At 37.9% G+C, this 21,720-nt stretch overlaps 1 protein-coding gene across 3 annotated transcripts in view; it reads right to left on the bottom strand.

Moving 5' to 3' along the window:
• Nucleotides 1-21,720, bottom strand: part of PIEZO2 (piezo type mechanosensitive ion channel component 2) — a 395,935-nt gene that overhangs the window by 80,982 nt on the left and 293,233 nt on the right. For 2 of the 3 annotated variants that reach the window (XM_040696651.2, XM_025147821.3), the window contains 8 exons: nt 18,098-18,260; nt 11,356-11,487; nt 9,755-9,793; nt 8,346-8,484; nt 7,789-7,925; nt 5,537-5,773; nt 1,982-2,105; nt 275-522 (listed from right to left, as the gene is read on the bottom strand). In XM_040696651.2, the coding sequence (XP_040552585.1) occupies nt 275-522; nt 1,982-2,105; nt 5,537-5,773; nt 7,789-7,925; nt 8,346-8,484; nt 9,755-9,793; nt 11,356-11,487; nt 18,098-18,260 (1,219 nt within the window). The remainder of the gene's footprint in view (nt 1-274; nt 523-1,981; nt 2,106-5,536; nt 5,774-7,788; nt 7,926-8,345; nt 8,485-9,754; nt 9,794-11,355; nt 11,488-18,097; nt 18,261-21,720) is intronic. The other variant, XM_046938004.1, reaches the window with a different exon arrangement.

Raw genomic sequence — 21,720 nt, 5'->3', positions numbered from 1 at the left:
ACTTTCCCATAAAGTTTCCACAGTTCTCAGTGATTTGCAGTGGAGTCTCACAGATTAGGTAGGTCAGATGCATTACCTAATAGCACCTAACTTATAGGCACTTTGCCTGTCACTCAAAGGAGAATTAACCCTTTCAAATAATCTTATTACCATTATGCTAATCTAACTAAAGAACAAACACACTGTTAATAACAACATCCAAGCTGCTTTACTACAAAGTTAGAAGTACCATTGCATTCAAGATCAAAATTCAGTTCAAACAGTTCTCACTTACCTGATAGAGGGCCACACAGAACAGGAATAGTACCATGTAGATGATTTTGTACATGACAATTCTACCCTCAAAGCTGACGAAGAAGAACATGCCTCCACAGACATAAATCCAGTACTTGATGAACATAGCCATCACCAGCTTCCCCAGAACTTTCATAATATCCTGCTCATCCTCATCATCATCTTCCTGTTCCTCCTCCTCCTCCTCCTCTTCTTCTGCCACTTCTCCCTCTTGCAACTCTCCCTCTTCTGCAAATACACAGAGTCGCATTTGACCTCTATTTTAGGGACCTTAGTAAGAATTGAAATGGATGGAAAGTAGATCCTCTACACACAACACAGAAACTTACACATAATATTCACAACAACAGACTGTATTTCTGAATCATCATCAAGCCTTCAAGCAAACAAAAGCATTTTAACATCATACGAGCCCCAGCCTGCTCCTAGTGCCATACAGCATACTGGTCTACACCTAGACACCACTCCTCACTTTGTCTGATATGCAGGCAGCTGTAGAAGAAAGTTAGAGTCTAAGGATTGTATAATGGGTATCAGTCAAAACACTACTCATAGCAGAAACCCAGGCAAGAAACATTTTAAACTGGAAAACAAAGAAACCACTAGCACCACCAGAAAACCTCTCTTCTTGAGTTTAAAGGGATAAATGTCCTTAAGAGAATACTGTGGCTTCCTTCAAAAACCACAAGCAAGAAAAAGTATTAACATAAAACCTAACAAGCTTAAAAAATATACGTGCTGCACTAACATTGCCTTTTGCTTGTTTTTTCTTTCAGAAAAAAACTACCACTTTTCTTGCTGCTTCTACTATACCTAAATTACTGCAGAAAAGACCAACTGCTTTTGCCTTGTGAAGGGGTCAGAATTTCCCAGTTACTCAGCCTGGGATGCTTGTGGAGGGCAGGGTAGGTGTTCCCCCACGAGCAGGCACACATGAACAAGTATCTGGATAACAGGAAAATATACATGCTTATTCTCTCATTGAAATCTGTAGTTTTGCACAAAATTGAAATCTGATTTTGAACAAGTGTTTACACACAAATTCAGCTCACAAGGAATTTAGCAATTACTTTCTCCTGTGTAAACTTTTATCCTCCTGTGGTTAATTATTTTTTCCTATGTAAACTTTTATCCTCCTGTGGTTTAAACTCCTACAACAATTTGGCTGCTAGTTTGAGTTTGGGACACAGCAATAAACCGATTCTTGGAAAGTTCCACAGCGTTTTTCAAATGAGTCATTTCATTTACCTTTTGTATTTTGCAGTTCAACAGTAAAGAGAATTCTTATTTTATTTGATTTTCTGAAGTTCAAAACTGTTTTATATCTGCTGAGAGATAGTTACACAGATTTTGTAATATCGTGCTTAGCTTGCAACAGGTATCCATACAAACATGAAAAAGAACTTTACTGTAAGAGTGACAGAGCACTGGAACAGGCTGTTGAGAGAGATGGTGGTGTCTCCTTCTATGGTGATATTAAATAGCCACCAGGACACCCTCCTGTATGACCTACTGTAGGGAACCTGATTTAGCAGGGGAGTTGGACTCAATGATCTCCAGAGATCCCTTCCAACCCCTAAAATTCTGTGATTCTATAATCTTTCTAATTGATTTCTGCATTCAGATACACAGTAACCTGAACTTCTATTATGACTGGAGGACTCCAATAAAATGGACAAGGCTTTACCTTTTTCTTCATCTTCTTCATTTCCAACTTTGACCTCAGATAAAGTAGCTTCTTTTAACTGAAGTGCTTTCTGTTCAGTGAGGTGTTGCCTAAGCAGTAGCCAGAAAGTAATCGTGAAAAGAATCTGCAAACAAAAATCAAAACAGAAAGAACAGGCTAGTTGTATAACCTATCTTCTGCTAATGCAAACGTGTCTTCATAAACTTTGCATGCCTTTGCTTTCTCTGTCTATCAGAAAATGGCAATTATGGCATTAGCATCAAAGCACACCTTTGTGGAAGTAATCTAAGGAAGACTGCATTAAAACCAGCAATGCTTCATTTACACTTTTCCATTAACTTTTCACTCTGCCTCTTTTCTTAAATATATTTACCTATATGGTTCTCTTCTACCTTTTTCTACTTGGTTTTTAACTCCCGTCTTATAAGTTGAATCTTATAAGAAGAATAAGGATCTTCTCACTATGAATTGACTGGTACAACCCCAATCTGTCTGTCTGTGTTCACTTCCAATTTCTGCAGGGATCGAGTACAGTCAGGTGAATGTTTTGTCATTAAGTTTGCCATATCCTAGATCTCTTCATTTCAGAGCTTTGATACTTCAGGTGCTTAAGTGCAATTAATTAAAAAAAAAGTTCTGTCTTAAAGTTAGAAAAGATAGTTGAATGTGCTTTGCATTTGGAGCATTTGAAAGATTTAAGGTGGCTCTTAATTCTTTTAAGAGACCATAACTCCGTAACAGTAGAAAATAGAAAAATAGAAATGAATAAATAGAAATAATAGAAAAAATAAATAACTGTGTTTAATGAAGAGTGCATTTCTGTGTTTTGCAAAATACTGAATTCAGCAGCTTCCAATTCTGAGACAGCCAAAATTCAGAAAAGAGCCATATTGCCCTTCATTAAGCAATTGATTTTATATTTATATTTTGCAGTGGTGCAGACTTATTTCACTACTTATTATAAAGTACAAGAATAAAATCTCAAACAGGAAACATATATGAGCCAAAGAGTTTGTACACAATAAAAAGACAAGGTCAATGGTATAAAACAAAAAGCTGTCCTGTTTTTCATCTAATGTGCTTTGCAGGGGAAAGGAACTCCAATCTTTGAGACACACTGATACTGTGAAGTACAGACTATTTTGCTGTGATTAGCTCTGCATCACTGCTGCATTTGCTTGTTGTTCTCCTCGGCATTTCCGGTGTTTCCATTGAGACTATTCATTTTATTTCCTGTTCAGACCAGGGAACACATTCATAGCATGCAGAAAATTAGGTAGAAAAAAATACAGGGTTTTTTTTTCAGTTTTCCTCTCCTTGCAGAATACAGTATTCCATCTTTATTTAAGTTTAACCTTTACTAAAAGGGCTTTAAACAAGGAATGACAGGAGAGAGTTACCAGAAGTTTTGTGAGGGAATGATGGACAGGGCTGTCAAGCAGAGGATCATGTGAAAGAAAAGAAACACGTAATCAACAGAGCAGAAATTAAGCAGAGTCACCTCAAGGATGTGTATGAAAGTAAGGAAATACCTTTGAGTCACCATCATGGGGTGCTTCCAGAGCCTTTCTGGGGAATCAGCATGCTGGGATGCCTCTCTGAAGTGCCTGTACGTTAATTCACGCCGTACAGGAAATAAGCAACACAGAAATTAGGGAAGGGCGTGCAGTTGCATAGCTATGACCTTTTGGGGATCACAGAGACATGGTGGGATGGTTTGTATGACTGCAGTACTGCAATGGATGAATACAGGCTCTTTACAAAGGACAGGCTGGGATGCTGAGGAAGTGTGTGAGGGAAGAACTGGAACGTATGGGACTCCACCTGGGGATGGGCAATGAGCCAGAAAGCCTGGGAGAAATACAGACACTGCCTGAGCACACTGACACATTTTTAGGAAAGTAAATGCCGACCTGGAGTTGAGTGAAGGCACGGGAAAAGGAACATGAAGAGCTTCCATAAATATGTAAGAAGCAAAAGAAGACTAAGTGACAAGAGGACACACTGCTGAACATCAGACAGGTTGCTAGAGATGTGGGATGTCCTCCTTGAAGATCTTAAAATGCCACATGGATGTGGGCCTGGGCACCCTGCTCTGGGGTGGCCCTGCTGGAACAAGGAGTTGGCCAGAGGGACTCAGAGGGACAGCCCACCTCAACCCTTCTGTAATTCTGAAATTTACATTCAGCATTAAAAAAAAAAAAAAAAAAAAAGTAAGCATCTTGTATTAGTTTCTTGTGTGTGGCCAAATCCTCATATATGCACAATAGTTTCCTTTCTTAATAGTATCTAGTTTTAGATATTTGACTGTATAACTAATAAACCTACATCAAAGATGCTGATGAATTCAAAGTTAAAACTTCTTAGAGATTTACAAAGCTATTTACACTGGAACTTGCAGAAACCCTTGAGCTTTTGCTCTCTTACTAAACAATTCCTACCTTTACAGGAGAAATAATACAGTATTCACTAATTTTCATATGCATGAACGACCAATAAATGGCTGTGCAAATGGCACTGCCAAAAAGGAAGACCATTTGCAGAACAACTGAATTATAACTAGAAGGCATGAGGAGAGCAATTCACTTAGCTCAAGGGGAACACTGCCAACTAGCTCTACGCTCTGAGATGCCTTCTTGGGTACTCTACTAAACAACTTCCTATTTATGCACATTTTCTCCCTCAAAAGCACACCTGCCAAACACAATGCCTTTTGTAGTGCATTCAGGACATCAAAGGAACAAATCTATCATCTATCATGCACTGAGGTCAACAAACTCTTATTTTTGACATGAATTCCAACTCATTCTGCTTCAGGTGTAAGAGTAAGGAATCAAAGCTCAGTCGCAGCCATGTACTGCTGCTTGTGCCAAATCATAAAGAAGTAAGTAGTACTGGCAATTGCAATGACACCACAATTCTAGTTGCCAGCATATTCCAAGACAGGCCTGACATTGGGTGAGTGACTATAAAATGTCACACTAAGTAAAGGCACTAGAATAACAATATGTCTATTTAATCACAAGTACCGAGGTTACCTCTTTTTCAGGGCTTCATATTGCCCTTGCTCTGTTCCCATTGCAAACAGTGGATGTTTAGCCAGTGACTACACAGGTTCTGTGTTTACAGTTTTGATAGCCAGAAGCACCCGTGTGCAACATTAATGCTGAAGGTTTCTGAAGCAGCTGAGACTTTGCGATCTCAGCTACAAGAGGTGAGACTTAAGAGGACAAAAATTTATCTAACAATTCAAATCACAGTTATTTCAGATCCATTTTATAAAGCCAAATTTTCCATCCACTAACAATGCTCCGCTAAATTATCAGGAAAATCTACATAAATGTCTGAAATATTTGTTTTGGCATTAGCGTAGTGCGTAAGTAGATTTCTCCACAGTGTTTTTTAACTACTCATCCTTTATTGTAAAACTGTTACTGAACATGGCAACGTCAAATACTGAGGATGCGCTCTTAAATGTCAAGCAATCTTTTTTTTTTTTTGGGTCACAATGTATTCTGTGGTTTCATAAAAATCTCATCTGTTTGTAACACCTACCTTTGATGCCAACTCTCCAGGTTCCTTTCTTTCTAAAAAACCTGATACTTGAGGAAGCTCATCATTCTTGAGCTCAATACTCCATATATATTGTAATATTAGCAGTAAATTTCCATAGAAAACCATGAACGGTGAACTGATCATAGCATATTTCCTTCGGTCTCGAATCATCCACAGCGTGCAAGACCAGATCAAGAGCACAAAAGTCAACCAGCTGTGATACGTGATACTCCATGCCTTATGGAAAAAAGAAAGAGGGAAAAAACGTCCACAGATTCATTCAGGAACAACATTGCGACAAATTGCCAGTTACACTTAACGCTTCTCTGCTTAGTACACATTTTCACTGTCATGAGACTCTCAGCCACATTAATCTGCTAGTGGGCCAGCTACAATAAACTCCTTGGGGAACATGCTGAAAATGGATTCTTAAGAAGTACAGCTGAGGGCAAACCCTTTTTTGTGCATTAACTACAGCTGTGAAGACTGTGAGCAGGTTCACTGCTTATGATTGCTACAAACGAACAGAGATGGATAACTTTGGGGCACACAAGACCATCTTGCTAAATAAGCAACAGAGAGTTCAGTGTAGCAGCAGCAATATATGCCTTCATACCTGCCTGCATTCAAGGCCTTCAACAGACTTACAGAATCCAGATCGCTCTGACTTTTGTGGAATCGCTTTAAAATGGAAAGCAGTGGTAAGGCACACAGCTTGTCTTAAGAACATTTAGTCTACACTAAGCAGGCAACTAAACGTTGCCTCCTGTACTAACAACTATATAGTGTTTTAAATTGTTTGCAAAGAACAGTTTCTGAAAACTAGTCTAAAAGGATTGCTTTTTAAAGTGTTTTTTTTTTGCTAGCACTGTTATTGATTCAGGATTAAAGTCAGATAGATGCTGGTATAACTGTCAATAAAAAAAATGTAAATTCTCTTTCAATTTAAATGGGGAAGTATGAAACATTAAGAACATTGCAGTCAGTCTAGTTCATCCTGCTTGGAAATGACGTCGTTTAGAAGTATATGAAAAACGTTAATGTGTCACTTCTTTGTTCACATATTAGAAAGCAACTGAGGCATCAGTTGGCTTTGGTGTAAGTGAAACATTCATTAGATCACACCACAAAATAATTTATAAATGAATTTGGATCAAGTCATATGAAACAGAGATATGCCACTAGGGAAAAAAAAAAAAAAAAGCTAGCAGTGCCTCAACATTGAGGTTATGAACTCATATCGAGATATGAGCTTAGAAATGAATTTTAAAAGAACTGCAGAATATGTGGTGAAACATGCAACTTTAAAAACAAATGGCATTATGAAAAGAACTACTTAATGTCCCAAATGCATCAAGCCAGATCCAGATTCTGCACAAGGAGTCTGCTCTTTTAAGGTGAGAAACTTTTCCTGTTTATAGGACAGCAAACAATGTTTGAAACTATATGCAGACAAAAAGCAGCCAAACTAATTTGTTTCAGCAATTTTTTTTTAATGCAATATTAGGCCAAGAATCTTTATGGTTAATTTCATCACAGTGGAAACCTTTCCAAAATAGTAAAAACAAAGCTTGCATTGGGAATACAGGCAGAGATCTAATCATTACACTGAAAATTTGCCACAGTGCAGCTCAGGGTACGTGCATCAAGTGAGCTTAAAAGCAAATAGCATCAAAATGAAAGATTAGGGAAGCAACTAAAATAAAAGCAAAACCTATGATAGAGGCAAAGTTGTATTGCCTCGAGACCTTTCTGTGACAATAAATGATAGATTTTTTTTTTTTTCACAGAGAGCAATCAGTTGCATTCTTCAATCTGAAATAGGAACTACGTTTTTAGACTTTACTATTTGATTTTGAAATACTTTAATTTTGCAGACAGAATTCTAAGTGGAGCAACAGCATGACAGTCCAGCTTATACAGAAGCTTTGGAATCAGTAAAAAAAACAAGCCCTTTTTTTTTTTTTTTATTGACAAACCCGGTCAATGAAACCAGGTGCTCCCCATGCTGAAAATGTGATGCTTTACCCAGAACCTTGCACATTACAGTACTGCAAGCTCTGTAATAAGCCTGAATTATTCATAAATAACCTATAGCGAACCCAAAATGCTACAGATCATGTATTGATATTTTCTAACCACGATGCGAACACTTACTGAAAACCAGCAGATGAGATTACTGTCAGGAAAGCATCAAGGAGGCACATTTATTTGTAAATCAACAGCATTATCCATTTATTGCCAATACTTACCATCATAGCTATCAAAGCACAAATGTAACTTTGCTTCATGATAAATTGGAACACAGAGACCAGGGCATGCAATTTAACATTTTCTTTTTCCTCCTGAGGAACTTCTTCTTCCTCCTCTACTTCCTCCTCTTCCTTTTCTAAGTAGAAAAATAAAGTCTTATTTGCAATTCATGCTGGTATAAAAGTAGTATGAGTACTGTCTTCAGGTAAGCAAACCCAGAGTGATTTCACTTGCAGTCACTCGGATAGCTCTTCTACATCTGTTAGCAAGCTCAAGATAGGAGCCGTAAAAAATTACATTTGAGCACAGTAAAACACCACAAAACCTGCAATCACTGTGTTGGTTGATGAAGAGACAATGTATTTTAGATAGTACATGCCTACAGCCCCATTTACAAAACTGTCAAGTGGTAAGCAGTTGTTAAAGAACAATTATTTAAACTTCAGCCGGTCAAGAAGTTTACTAAAGCAAAAATAAATGCAAGAGGCAGTGAACTGAGATACAGAACAAGAAAATATGGAAATAAGGGTAATTCCCAGGCAATTCTTTTCACTACCTGACATGTTATCCGAGTGCTCCCATTTGTACTGTGGTGTTGAGTACATGTCTGCTTTGGCTGGACCATTCTCTAATGGCAGTGAGGGGTGGATGGTGTGATAGTCAGCAGGATTCCCGTTCACTGTTACCAGCAGAACCTGCCAGAAGATGGGACAGAAGCACTGCATTTAGGGCAGCTCTTATGAGAACAAGAGTCCTGTGCTTCTCTAGTGTTGGCCTGCCAACAGTAAAGGAGCCTAACCAGTAACTTTTGTTGGCTCCTTCCAAAGAAAGTGATACATTATGGTCATGCCGCATGCAAAAGTAGCACATAACAGCTTCTCAAATTATTTTTGGTAGCTTTTCATGCAATATCAATAGATTTTAGCAAGCTATAAAATACTGCTGCATTTTGAACTTCTGCAAATATCTCCTTTAAAAGATTTAAAGATTTTTTTCAAATTCCCTAAGGCGTCACTTCAGTGTGCATAAGAGCAATCTGAAAAGGCATAAAAGTGTGGACACACAAGCAAAAGCGATCATGTTAAATGGCTATTTACATGCTCTTGGCCTGTCCCACCTATAAAATTAAATGGAAAGAAAAAAACATGTAAAGGCAGATTAAGTTAACACATCCACAGCTGGGGAAGCCTAAGGCCAACTGCATGGCTCAGCACACAAACAGTAACTCACGGAGTTCATGTTCCAACACCCCAACTGTAGAAGCTATGGATAGGCATGTGTGGGCTGATTCAGGCTCTCTCAATCAGAGCAGTATCTCGGTTACAATTAGGTGTGATCTACAGTTACACAGCCTGCACACAGGCTGTGGAGCACATTTAGATTTGGTTGCAGATGCTCTCAAAGTTCATCTGCATCTCTCAGTGTTTGCTGAACAGAGGTGATGTTTCTGCTTTTAGGATTGCTATAGGATCTAAGACAAATAATCACCAGCTGTCAGCTCAAGCAGAGATTTTAATTTTCTTTAATCTTTAAATTAAACTCAAGTACTGTCAGTCACTCTTAAAAGACCTCAGCATTTCATCGTGATTGAAAGAAAAGAACAGAGCAAAGAAGAAGCTAAATTAAGTTTCAAGATGGTTTGCATTAGAAAGCATATATTGAGATTTTATTTAAACCCAATGAAATAACAAAGATCGTTTGCCAGTTGATACTACTGCTACTACAAGGAGTGTAATTTCAAATGATCCATTTTAATGCTAATTAGCAGTTTCTCAGTGTAATTGTTAAGGAAGCAGAAGACAGTTATAGTTAGGATAATCAAGCTTACAGGGTAAAACAAAGGCTAACCAAAATAGAGAAGTTTTTAATATGCCAGCTGAGTGTGTATCTACATATGTAAGTGTAAATTGTATTCACCCAGGTTAAAAATAATTACAAAATTACAAAGACTAGCAGTATACTAACATCCGATGGCTTGTATTCATCTTGGGTCATTGACAGAAGCTGCAAAAAGCAATGCAAGGACAAATTATTAAAGAAGCATGGCTCAAGCATTAATAAGTTATTTTTTGAATACAGGCATGCATATTTGCTGACTTTTGCAGAACATTTACATTAAGAAATTCAGGAAGATTCTTCAAAAGTCAGCAGAATTGTACACTATGCTCCATAAAATGGTATTTAGTGTACTAAAGCCATTGACATATCTTTACTGTATGCTTTTGTGACTTCTGAACAAAAACTGAGACTGTTGCATTGAAATTTTAGGTATTAGCTCAAAGGATTAATCAGTATCACATAATACTGATTAACTGCTTTCTAATGTCTTTCTAATGATCCCAGTTTTAACTGATCATTAGAATTACTCCATAAAACTACTTCCCATGTAATGTTCATACAAATATCAGTGTGACACCTAGAATTAGAATTGTTAGCAATTTTATTTTCCTCAAGAAGAACTCTTTCTCACTGAACGAAAACCACTGGCTTTATCCAAGGCTGAGTAATAAATGCTTCAGTGAACACGAGAACATGAGGTAACACTTGCAATTCAAACGTGTCAAAAAAGTGCACTAAAGGATCAAAAGCTATATACAACAGTTTTATCTTTTCAGAAATATCTTCCACTGTAGTCAGTAAGAAACTTCCATGGGGAAAAAAAAAAAATAATTGCACTTTTGAAATCCTTTTAAAACACCCAAATTCCTCTTCCTGTACCACTTCTTGGTTACTCCATGTTTGTCCACGAAAGATTTTCAGGAATATTTTTAATGCATGCCTTCTCTAGCTTTTCTGTAGTAGCTGTGGAATATATTATAAGGAAAAATTAAAATTTCCACAGATAAAAAAAGAGATAGCTGAATGTTAGAACCTAGTAACTGTTGTGTTTCTTTCTTTTTCTTTTTTCCTTAGAGTAGGCTCCGTTCATTCATTTGGTAGTTCATTTATCATTACTATTATTATGACGCAATTTTGGGGAACTTAAGTCTCTGTGGCTTAACAGAGTCTTTATATAAGTCAAATTCATCTGCAACTGCTCAAATGAAATATTGCATTGGAGCTGGTGGGGGGCTTATGATAGAAAGCTGTATCTTTCTAGGAGCTTTTACAGCAACTGACTTCCCTACCCTGCCATAAACATCCAACAAGAGCACCAGTATGGCTGAAGGAAGATAAGCTGTGAGCGGTATCAATGTGAGTGGTAATTAGAAGTTACAAGGCAGATCAGATATTTACATCAGGCTTTGGGAATTTATATCTCTTTTTCATAAAGATAGTGGCCTGCTGCCAAAGGACTTGCCCTAAACTTCCTCAGTATGGAAGTGAAAATCAAAGAATGTGTCCTTTTACTTCCTTCATCTGGCTCTTGTTTTTGTTTTATTAATTTTTACAGAATAAATTCCATACTCTGCCACATAGTCTTGATATTTTAACTTGGTTCTGTAGTGACATAGTTCTTACTCGTGACCTAGCGTATGCTGCTTCAATTAATTTCAAAGTAATTGTAATGAAATCGATGGTTTTAAATACATTTAATGCAGAGACCCTTCCCCTTGCAGCCTTACTTTTCTCTCATCAGTTGTATAGTGGCTTGCGTACCACAGACTGCGTCTTCTCTCTGCTGTCATTGGAATTGGGCTGCAGGGTATCTCTTTGTCATCTTCCCTGCTCTCAGATTTCTCTTCCTCGGGTACCTGCTAAAGAATACAAATGACAAGACTAGTTAGAAATCTCCAAACAAAAACCTCACAAGAGAGTTATATTTTCCCCTAACTGATGCTCCCTCTCAACATATCTTTGAAATATCTATTACTATTTAATGCACCCTGTCTGATGATGACTTTCACTGAGATTACATTTTCAGAAATGATGACAGAGCTTTTCTATAACTGCTGGTCCATCAATGTCAGGATGTCTCCTGATGGTTACAAGACACCAGAATTACACAGACTTCCACATCTTACCTTAATATACAGTCATACCATAGGCTATTACAGAGATGTTTAATTTTCAAAGCAGTGTATTGAAAGAAAGTTAACTCTTCTCAACTGCATACATAAGTGAAAAGACAATTCTCCTTCATCAAACAGCTGAAGAATTGAAAATAAAAGATCAGAATCTTTTCAGGGTATGTAACTTTCAAGGTATGTAACTTTCAGGGTATGTATCTTTAACCTAACTCAGCAATCCATGTCTCAATACATGACAATGTTGTCATGCGGGTCCTCTATCTAGGTTTGTCAAAGCTTGCTTCTGATTTGAGTCACAGATACTTACATGTGCATTCATTCTCACATGAAGGACTAAAAGGTGACTGGAAAAAGCCTATATGAATTTACCAAGGGTAAAGCATGCTTGACCAACCTGATTGCTTTTTATGCAGAAATAACTTAGTGGATTGAAGGCAAGCTTCCATTAGCAAGTTGCTTAACACCGTCCTTACTGACAAACTGGTAAGACACGTATTGATGAGGTGGATCACAAGATGGGTGAAGAACTGGCTAGACTGCCTTGTTCAAAATCAGAACAGTAGTCAGTTATGAGTGTAGTTCCTCGGGGACTGGCACTGTAACTGGTAGTATTCACTATCATCAACTGGTAGTATTCACTATCATCAAAACCATCTGGATGATGGGATTGAATGTACCCATACCTGTTTTCTTGTGGCGAAAAGTGCTCTAATACTAAGCATGCAGGCTTGATTCTAATAAGAAACATAAGTGCTTTACTGGGGTTCTACATTCCTGTTGAACTTACTGAAGTCCAAGAAAATTTTGAGTACCAAATTTAAAGAATTACTAAATTCTACTTTCTCTCTTCACAACCTCCGCTAGTATTAGTCGTTTAAAGCATTGAGCAAAAACCTCACACAGCTGTAAAACTTGTTGCTTAAAACCACGCCTACTCAGCTCCATAAGGCCATCTCTAAAGAGAAAGTACACAATTACTTTTGCAACCTAGAACCCAGGGCCAAATTTCACTTTATAGGAGTTTAATAGGACTTAAGTCCAAAAGCTCTGCTGAGCTGCAGGAGAGTACACACAAATTTTAATAATATTATTCTGAACTTACCCTGTTATTATCTACAGAATAATTGGCCAAGTCAACTAATTGTCACATTTTATTTCGATCTAAATAAATGGTTTGTGAGGATTTAGGATTTTTCTCCTGCCTATTTTGCACTTTCTACTTAGCAGATACTTGTATTTCTGTTCCAAATGAAAGCTTTGAAAATCAAACTTTGGTTTTCAACATCTGCTCTCATACTTGTTTTACTTAAATCCTGCTTACTGCCAACGAAGAGATATATTACGACATAAAAGCTAGTTTTCAGAGGAACTTGGTTTCTCAAAGGCAGGGCCTCAAATTAAGCTTTTTATGGGGACTAGCTGGTAGTAAGGGTTCCCTTTGCTTATGCAAAATCGGTTGATGCATTAGAATAAGAATAAACCAGGAAGCTGGGCAGAGGTCTGCAAAGTTACCCATGGGAACAGAACATCTAAACATCCTAGCTGGTCTTGAAACTCTCCATTCCAGTCTTAACACTAAGGTCCTATTTTTCAAATCTTGACTTAGATAAACAATGGTTATTAATTTGGTTTTACTTCTCAGACGCAGTGGAAGCAAAATTCAGATGTGATTGTGTATTTATATTTGATTGCAAAAGGGCAATCGTAGCCAAAGTGTAACAAGAAATACAGAGTTTGTGTTTAAAATACTTATTGCTGCCATTTAAAACTTTAATGTAAATATTCACCATAAAGAACTGTTTATCAACAGCATTTAGTTTGGCACAAGTATGATCAAAACAATACAAAAAGACCTGCGATGTAGACAGTCATTTTAGTAACATATTTTTAGTCTAAGATGCTATAAGGAATGATAGGGAATTTTGTTTAATCTTTCTTAGAAGAAGAAAAGTGAGAAAACACAGAATTAGTCATAGAGTCATAGAATCATAGAATGGCCTGGGTTGAAAAGGACCACAATGATCATCGAGTTTCAACCCCCTACTATGTGCAGGGTTGCCAACCACCAGACCAGGCTGCCCAGAGCCACATCCAGCCTGGCCTTGAATGCTTCCTGTTGTAATAGGCGTGATCGGGGTCTCGGGATGTAACGTGTCAGGCTCCTCCCCATGTGTTAGGTACGTGCCACGTGTACCATCCAGTGGGCGTACACGAAGGGTTAAAAGATATATAAGTGCTTGTTAGAACTTAATAAACGCCATTTTACCGCTCATCATATTGGTGTCACCTCGGTATGTGGCCAAGCCGCAGGCTCCCCTAAGCAACGAACATCACGGTTGCCTGCAAAAGGCAACACTTCCAGGGATGGGGCATCCACAACCTCCTTGGGCAACCTGTTCTGGTGCATCACCACCCTCTGTGTGAAAAACTTCTTCCTAATATCTAACTGAAACCTCCCGTCTTAGTTTAAAACCATTCCCCCTTGTCCTATCACTATCCACCCTTGTGAACAGCCATTCCCCCTCTTGTTTATATGTTCCCTTCAAGAACTGGAAGGCCACAGTAAGGTCTCCCCAGAGCTTTCTCTTTTCTAGGCTAAACAAGCCTGGTTCTCTCATAGGAGAGGTGCTCCAGCCCTCTGATCATCTTTGTGGCCCTCCTCTGGACCTGCTCCAAGAGCACCACATCCTTCCTGTACTGGAGGCCCCAGGTCAGGATGCAGTACTTCAGATGGGGCCTCACAAGAGCTGAGTAGAGGGGCACAATCACCTCCCTCTCCCTGCTGGCCACCCCTTTTTTAATGCAGCCCAGAATACAGTTGGCCTTCCGGGCTGCAAGCGCACACTGCTGGCTCATGTCCAGCTTCTCATGTACCACAACCCCCAAGTCACATGGTTACAACTTGTGGGAGTCCTTTGACTTGTCTGAATATTCCAGTTTTTCCACTACTTGACCAACTCTCAAACTCCTCTTAATTCAGACAATCCTAAAAAGTTCTTTTGTAAAAGGACACTACATTAAAATGCTCGAACTGTTGAATTCTATACAATTCCTTACCACTCAACAGATAAAATGAATGAGCCTTATTCATATACTCAGTCCTGCAAGTAACAAATACAAGTTGAAATCCCCAGAGGCAGATCTATCTCTAATTTGCAGAGGTAGAATTTCACAAGACTCAAATTTAGAACAAATTAGGATCCGAAATAGCAGGCGTAAGAAAAGCAAAACCTACACTGACCTCCAAAGGCATTTTGCAGAAGATCCATACAGAATCTCACACAGGCACACCATACAATCTTTGAAATGTCATACACGCTGTGCTTTGACAGACTATGGTGCACGCACAAAAAGCCTTCACCTTGAAACTCAAGATTTGAAGTGAGCATTGTTCTTGTAAAATTGTTGATCAGCAGCAGGATTCAGAGAGAATCTCGAGAGCCCATCTCAGAGAGATCTCCTATTGAAATTCAGTAGGAATTTTATCTTCAGGAGGACCTCAAGATGCAATTCATGCAAGAAGGATAAAATGCCAGGTCTACCTGTCCTAAATTCTGCTTTTAGAATCTAGTGCTCCTGCATTACATTTAGTTTTTGTATGTGGCATGGTTTTATGATTTTTGGTTATTGGTATTCAACATCATAACATCATGTAGTGCACTGGGAGTTAAAGGGTTAATGCTCCAGTTCCAGGCACCTGTCCCAGAAGAGAAGAACTACATACCCCAGAGGACTTTTTGTTCAGAGAGGAGATAAAATCCCTGGCAAGGTCACAAGACCAAGCTCTCCTTCCTTCTGCTTGTCCTGACCACACATCTCGCCTCAGCATTAGAGTAGGCTTTGGCTTTCAGAGTAGAGTAGAGTAGGCCTTTGGCTTTCAGGCACTCTCTCTCACTGTATTTGATTTATTAGCTCCAATTCTAACTATATTGTATTATATTGTATTATAGTGTGTTATCTTGCATTCTGATATCTTATTTAGTAAATTAGTTTCTTTCTTCCTAGATTGTTGCCACTGTTTTGTTTTGGGGCCCATCTCTCTACCGTTTTTCCCTTATTCCTTTCCAGGGCACGTATCTGCGGGTCCCTCCACCTCACTAGTCACAGAACCAAGCCAAACCAGTCCATAAAGCATTGACTTTTTTGACTGAATCAGTATTCCATTATACCTAATCTAGCATACATTATTTGTTCAAAGCAAGTTTTGTTCAAGAGATTCTTCTGAACAACATTTGTAATGTGAGATACTTGTTACTGTACTTCACAGCAATTTACAGAGAATAATTGTTTTACATCAAACAGCACATAGCATATTGTCATTGCCTTCTATAAATAGGCAGGTTAGTGGTGAGGTCCTAAATTCAGAGTAATTTCAAATCACTGGAGGGTGAAAAGGGAGGGTACATCCTTAGTCTGTGATGAATCAATTGCACTGTATGTTCTTCACATGTCGAAATTTTGTTCAATGAAAGCTGAAATAAAATTATTTCTGGATTTAAGCAATTGACAAGTGACTAGCAGGAGAAAATTAGAAAGAGAAAGATGAGATCCAGATCAAGGGCTTCAGTAAAGGAAAAACAAAATGCATATGGACAAAAGCTGGCATAAGAAAAAGTATGTTAAAAATAGTAAGTTTTGCAAATCTCATTATTTCCTTTCAATGACAAATACTTGCAGCACTATATTACCTGCCTCAGAAATAAGCTTAACTTATAGGTTTTACCCTTTTCTTTCCAATGTTTTCCTTTTCAAACACCCATTTCTCTTCACAGGGAGAATAATTTCCTTAGCATCTGAAGCTTCCCTGTGGGGGTAGGGGGCAAGATTTTGTTTTACTCTTCATGTAGCCATGCTTTTGAGAAACATTATCTGTCATTAAACTACTCTCTTCTAGTATTTACTCATTCTGACTTAATTGCTTGGAAAGCTTCACAAAATCAACTTGTTTCCAGTTCTCAGAGACCGATTTTAGTGTCTCATGGGAATATCCATCCTATTCAATCAGAGATTGATTTTAGTGTCTTATGGGAATATTCATCCTATTCAACATGAGTAGTCTAAATGAAGTATGTGCAAGCAAGTTCACTATAGTTTCTCTCTGGTCCATGGAGGAACTTTCAGGATTCACACTGTCCTGTGACAGGCCAATTCCTCTTCACAGAAAAAGCACAGTAACTGACTTAGACCAAATACCAAACTTTAAAATGGTGAAAGTTGGATGGAAAGAGCTTAAGGACTGAAAATGAATTCCAAGAGATGCTGAGATCACACAGCTCCCTCTAACTGCATTTCACATGTGGTTACTCCTCACGTTCTTGTGATTTTATTACGAAGCTTGCAAGATATAAAGTATTATTTATGGCCCCAGTGCTGAAATCATGTTATTATCTACAAATCTCAATTTTCATGTAAGTAAAGAAAAAAAACACAAACCATTTTTCCAGCTGCTGCAGCTGAAGAAAATAATATTAATACCAAAATTAAAGCAACCCAATACCAGAGAGCACTGGATCACAATCTTTTAAAATGTTGTGACCTCAAAAAAGCCAGTCGTATGATTTCTGGGAACATAAGATACAACTTTCTAATAAGTGAAGCTGGCAGTTCTGGCATCATTCGCTTTTTATTATGAAGTTCAATATATGTAAAACCAGAATAGCAAACATCTAAATTCAGAGGTGTTATCTGCCTTTTCAAACATTAAACTGTAACATTATTCATTACATGAAGAAACACCCTTAAAATAAGGAAACAGTGAACATCTTTACTTATTACTACAAAAGCCACTCATTCATAGATCAGTCACAAACTACTTTCACTGTGGTTTACAGCACTGCTAAATCTAAACTGTAGAATTCAACTCAAATTTCAGAGGATCATGAGATTAAAACAAATAATTCTTAGGATTATACTCTTCAATTTTCTAAGTTGTTAAGGTACATAAGGGTTCTTATTTCACTTGTCATCTGAAACAGGGGGATTAAGATTAAATGTCAGGGGAATTTTATTACTGAGAGAGTGGTGAGGTGCTAGAATGTGCTGCCCAGAGAGGTTGTGGGTGTCCCACCCCTGGAGGTGTTTAAAGCCTGGTTGGATGGGGTCCTGGGCGACCTGGTCTAGTACCAGATCCAGAGATTGGTGGCCCTGCTGTGGCAAGGGGGTTGGAACTTGATGGTCCTTGAGGTCTCTTCCAACCCAAGCCTGAACTCAAGTTAGCATCTTGCACCTGCCTATTTCCCTGAGCTTACATGAATGCTTGCACCTCTGCTAGGAAGTACCTGCACAGGTCAGTCTAACAGTCATTAGTGCTAAAAAAAGAGAAGGGAATCACTCTTACAATGGGCTCTTGCAGCCAAAGGCGGATCAGAGTTGCAAGGGTGTAGTACATCACCAGCAGTAGAACTGGATTGGCATGGTGATACCAGTGTAACTCTTGATTTTTGATGATCATCCAAGTGCTTGAGCAATTTGTCTGCGTAAGAGAAGTGACACCAAACAACCTGTGGATGTAAAAAAAAAACCAGCAACCAAGTTAGAGAATAAACGTCAAATCTTCCATGGTTAAAATATTTTTTGTTTCAGAACTATTTGCTTACCCACAGTGCTCTGGTCAAAAAATTGATCCTAGAGTAAGATACAGCGAACATCTTCATTCCACAATATTTACTGCTCAGGAATGCTTTTTTGTTGGTTTTTTTTCTCTTAGTTTTCAAAATAAAGCATGGGAATATATCACTGCACCTATCATGCCAAATGTAAAAACTTTAAATGACCTAAGCCCTTTCAGCTCAAGGCTGCAGAACAGAGGGAGAGAATCGAGCTGCACGGCCATTTGGCAAACCACAGCAACATGACATTTCAAAGCGATTTACTGAACTGACATACAAAGCCATTCCATACACTCTGCCAGGATACGGCTACAAAGCACATCTCCTCAGTACATCAAACGGCTTATTGAAAATTCTTTTTTTTAAAAAGATAAAACTATTAATAATTGTGTAATTATGGAAAAAACTTGTAGATGCACAGACCTCCACTGAACACACAGCTGCTGTGAACGGAAAAGGACAACATTTGGCAATACGACAAAGCAACTTCGCTGAATGATCAAATCATGGAGAAAAAAAAAAAACATGAAAAAGTAATTCCATAATTAGTATTAATATCGTTGCAGTACTACTATCAATGAGATGAGATGACTATTTCTTGAGAAACTAGGATCTCACCATATTTCTATTAGGTAAGAAGCTTATGTTGGAAAAACAAAGACTTAAGAATAGAAAAAAAAAAATCCCCAATATTTTTAATTTTAGACAAGATGTTTGATGCTTTGTATCCGAAACAAAACTGGTAGGAAGTCCTAAGTAACCTGGTTGTTTCAGTCTGAAATATTTTGCTGAGTTCCAAAGCTAGTTCATAAAGTCACCATAGCATATGTCAGTATTCATCCTAACAGTTTGATTTATTGACAACTTCCTACAACGTGCCTAAGAGTTTCCAATTGTTACAAGAAATAGATTTGATTCTATGAGAAGTTTAAGGAAAACAAACATCCCGAACTTAGATTTACTCTGAAAGAGTAAAACAAAAACATTACAATAAATGTGGGCTTTTTATTTTTATTTTTTATTTTTACTGATGGGGAATTTAAAATTAAACAGTAAAGGTCTAAGAGATTACTTCTTTTACCTATTAAAATCCAACATGAAAGGGAGAATGAATACAAAGTATGATACTGAACAGAGACGTACTGCCTGAAATCTGCCCATTCAATGCTATTAAATGAAAATCAAAAGAAAAAAGAGAGGTTGTTCATTCACTGGGGATTAGTGGCAGAGGTATAATACCATTAACTGCCAGAACTAGTGCTCCATAGTATTTTATTAAACAATTTATCAGCACTCCCTTCTCCTTCTGATTGTCAACAAGAGCCAAGGGCTATAAACTTTAAGACTTAGAGCTTTTGGGTGGATCCATGGTTGGAAAGGATAAGAAAAAAAAGAAAGGAAAAAAAACTCCTGCATACAAAATAAAATGCTGTAACTTAAATGAGCTGACAGACCTGTGTTTGGAGTTGACCCAGATTCAAACTTCTGTAGCATCCAGGCAAATTCAGACCCAGTGTTATGGTTTGGCTCCACCTGACTGCAATACATGCTGGATTGTATTCTGTTCATATTTCTGTCAGCATAGAGAAACATTCTGCTTTGTCTGCTTTCCTCTCCGCCAACTGACTTGTAATTTTGACTCCTCAATGATGAGGGTTATTGAGTTCCATCTTCCATCTTTATTTCAGAGTGCTTTCCTCCATCTTTCATTCATTTTAATCTTTTCTGTGTAAGCACAGCACCAATCACCCTGCTTCTGCCTCACAAGTATCTCAGAATCAGGTTGCAGTCCAATTCTTACTGAACTGAGACATCTTTCCACTGACAGTGAATGCTGAGTATTTCCTACAGAAATCAGGGAAAAACCCTTCTGCCAGGCAGACCTGAACTTATTATCACATATTCCATTCTCCTGTATAATGTACTGCAACTGTAACGTCTCAAAAACCTGTGTTTTTATATCCACTGAATTGCACATAATCTTACCAGTTGGGAAAATGTATTGTTCTGGTTAAAACCTCATTCTCCTAGCTTCATCTACTCGCTTCAAATTATCCATGCTTTCTACTAAGGGTATTAATTCTGCTCCCATCTGGTCCTGCATTCACCAAACGCCAAGTCATAACATACCTCTTCCATCTTAGTTGTGAACTAACCAGCAATACATTTAAGGCATTTCATCCTGTCTCATAAATCATTACTCCAGAAGAACTGCCGCTCATTTCTAAGGTCTTCTGAGTTTTCAAGGGTTGTTAGTTAGAAAGGTACTCAGCACAAATTCCTCATGTCCAAATTCAAAACACTTTGATGTCTTGGAAATGCTCCTTCTGTCTACAGGCCTTCAATAGGGCTACAGGTTGCTGCTCATTCAATATTTACACTCTACCATTATCTTCAATGAGAACTGCTGGTGCAGAACATTTTTCAATGACATAGAGCCATCATCTCTTATTTAAAGCTTTTAAATAAACAGGAATGACCGTCATAAAACATGTAAGCATTTACAGTAGGCAATATATACTAGTGCATTACTCAGTTCTGCATTTTCATTCCACATAGGCGAAATTATGCTCAGTAGTAATGAAGTTCAGCTATATTTGTTACCAGCTCTGATCTTTGTGTGACTTTGTCTTTGCCAACATAGGTACATACAATTAGTAAAGCCAGAATGCATCTTAGGTGAGGGAAACCAGATGCCAAACAAGACAAGAAAGTGAACATCTGGATACAGAAGACAAATAAACACACGAAGACCCTTACTACTGGAGTCTGTTTACTTTCTGCATTTAACTTCATAAACAACCAGAGATTTGCAGGATGCAATAGATTCATTTTTCTATTCTTGCAAAGAAGCAAAGTTTGTGTGTTTCAATGTCCTCTTTCTGCACTTCACTTAAAAATATATAGCAGAAATAATTCGGAAATTTTTAGGAACTAGAAAGGGCCAAGAGGAACTTGAATATCTGACTAAGGCATGTTCTGATATCACAGTGAAAAGCATTTCCTACAATAAAGGTGGTAACTATTTGTCTAATTCCTACTCTATTCACTTGTTGTCCCAGCAAAGCTTCCTACTGAATCTGTGAATCAGCCTTCCGGCAGATGCACTTTCACCTTCTGTAACTCTATGGCAAAGTTGTGACGATAAAAACAAAACGCACACACATAAAAACTTCACCAAAAAAACAAAACAAAACAAAAAAACCCACTACTTCCTGCTCTTAGTCTAGTATTAAAAAACAGAAGAACAATTTTGATTAAAAAAATCAGTTTTTTTACTTCCAACTATTTGACTTAACGAGTTACTGAGGTAGTGCATTTTATGACTCCACTATGCAGATTGCTAAAACTT

This window comes from Gallus gallus, chromosome 2 (genome assembly GCF_016699485.2).
Source record: "Gallus gallus isolate bGalGal1 chromosome 2, bGalGal1.mat.broiler.GRCg7b, whole genome shotgun sequence".
In the NCBI taxonomy this organism is placed as follows: Eukaryota; Metazoa; Chordata; class Aves; order Galliformes; family Phasianidae; genus Gallus; species Gallus gallus.
The sequence above is the reverse complement of the archived record's forward strand: the minus strand, read 5'-3'. Positions and strand labels throughout refer to the sequence as shown.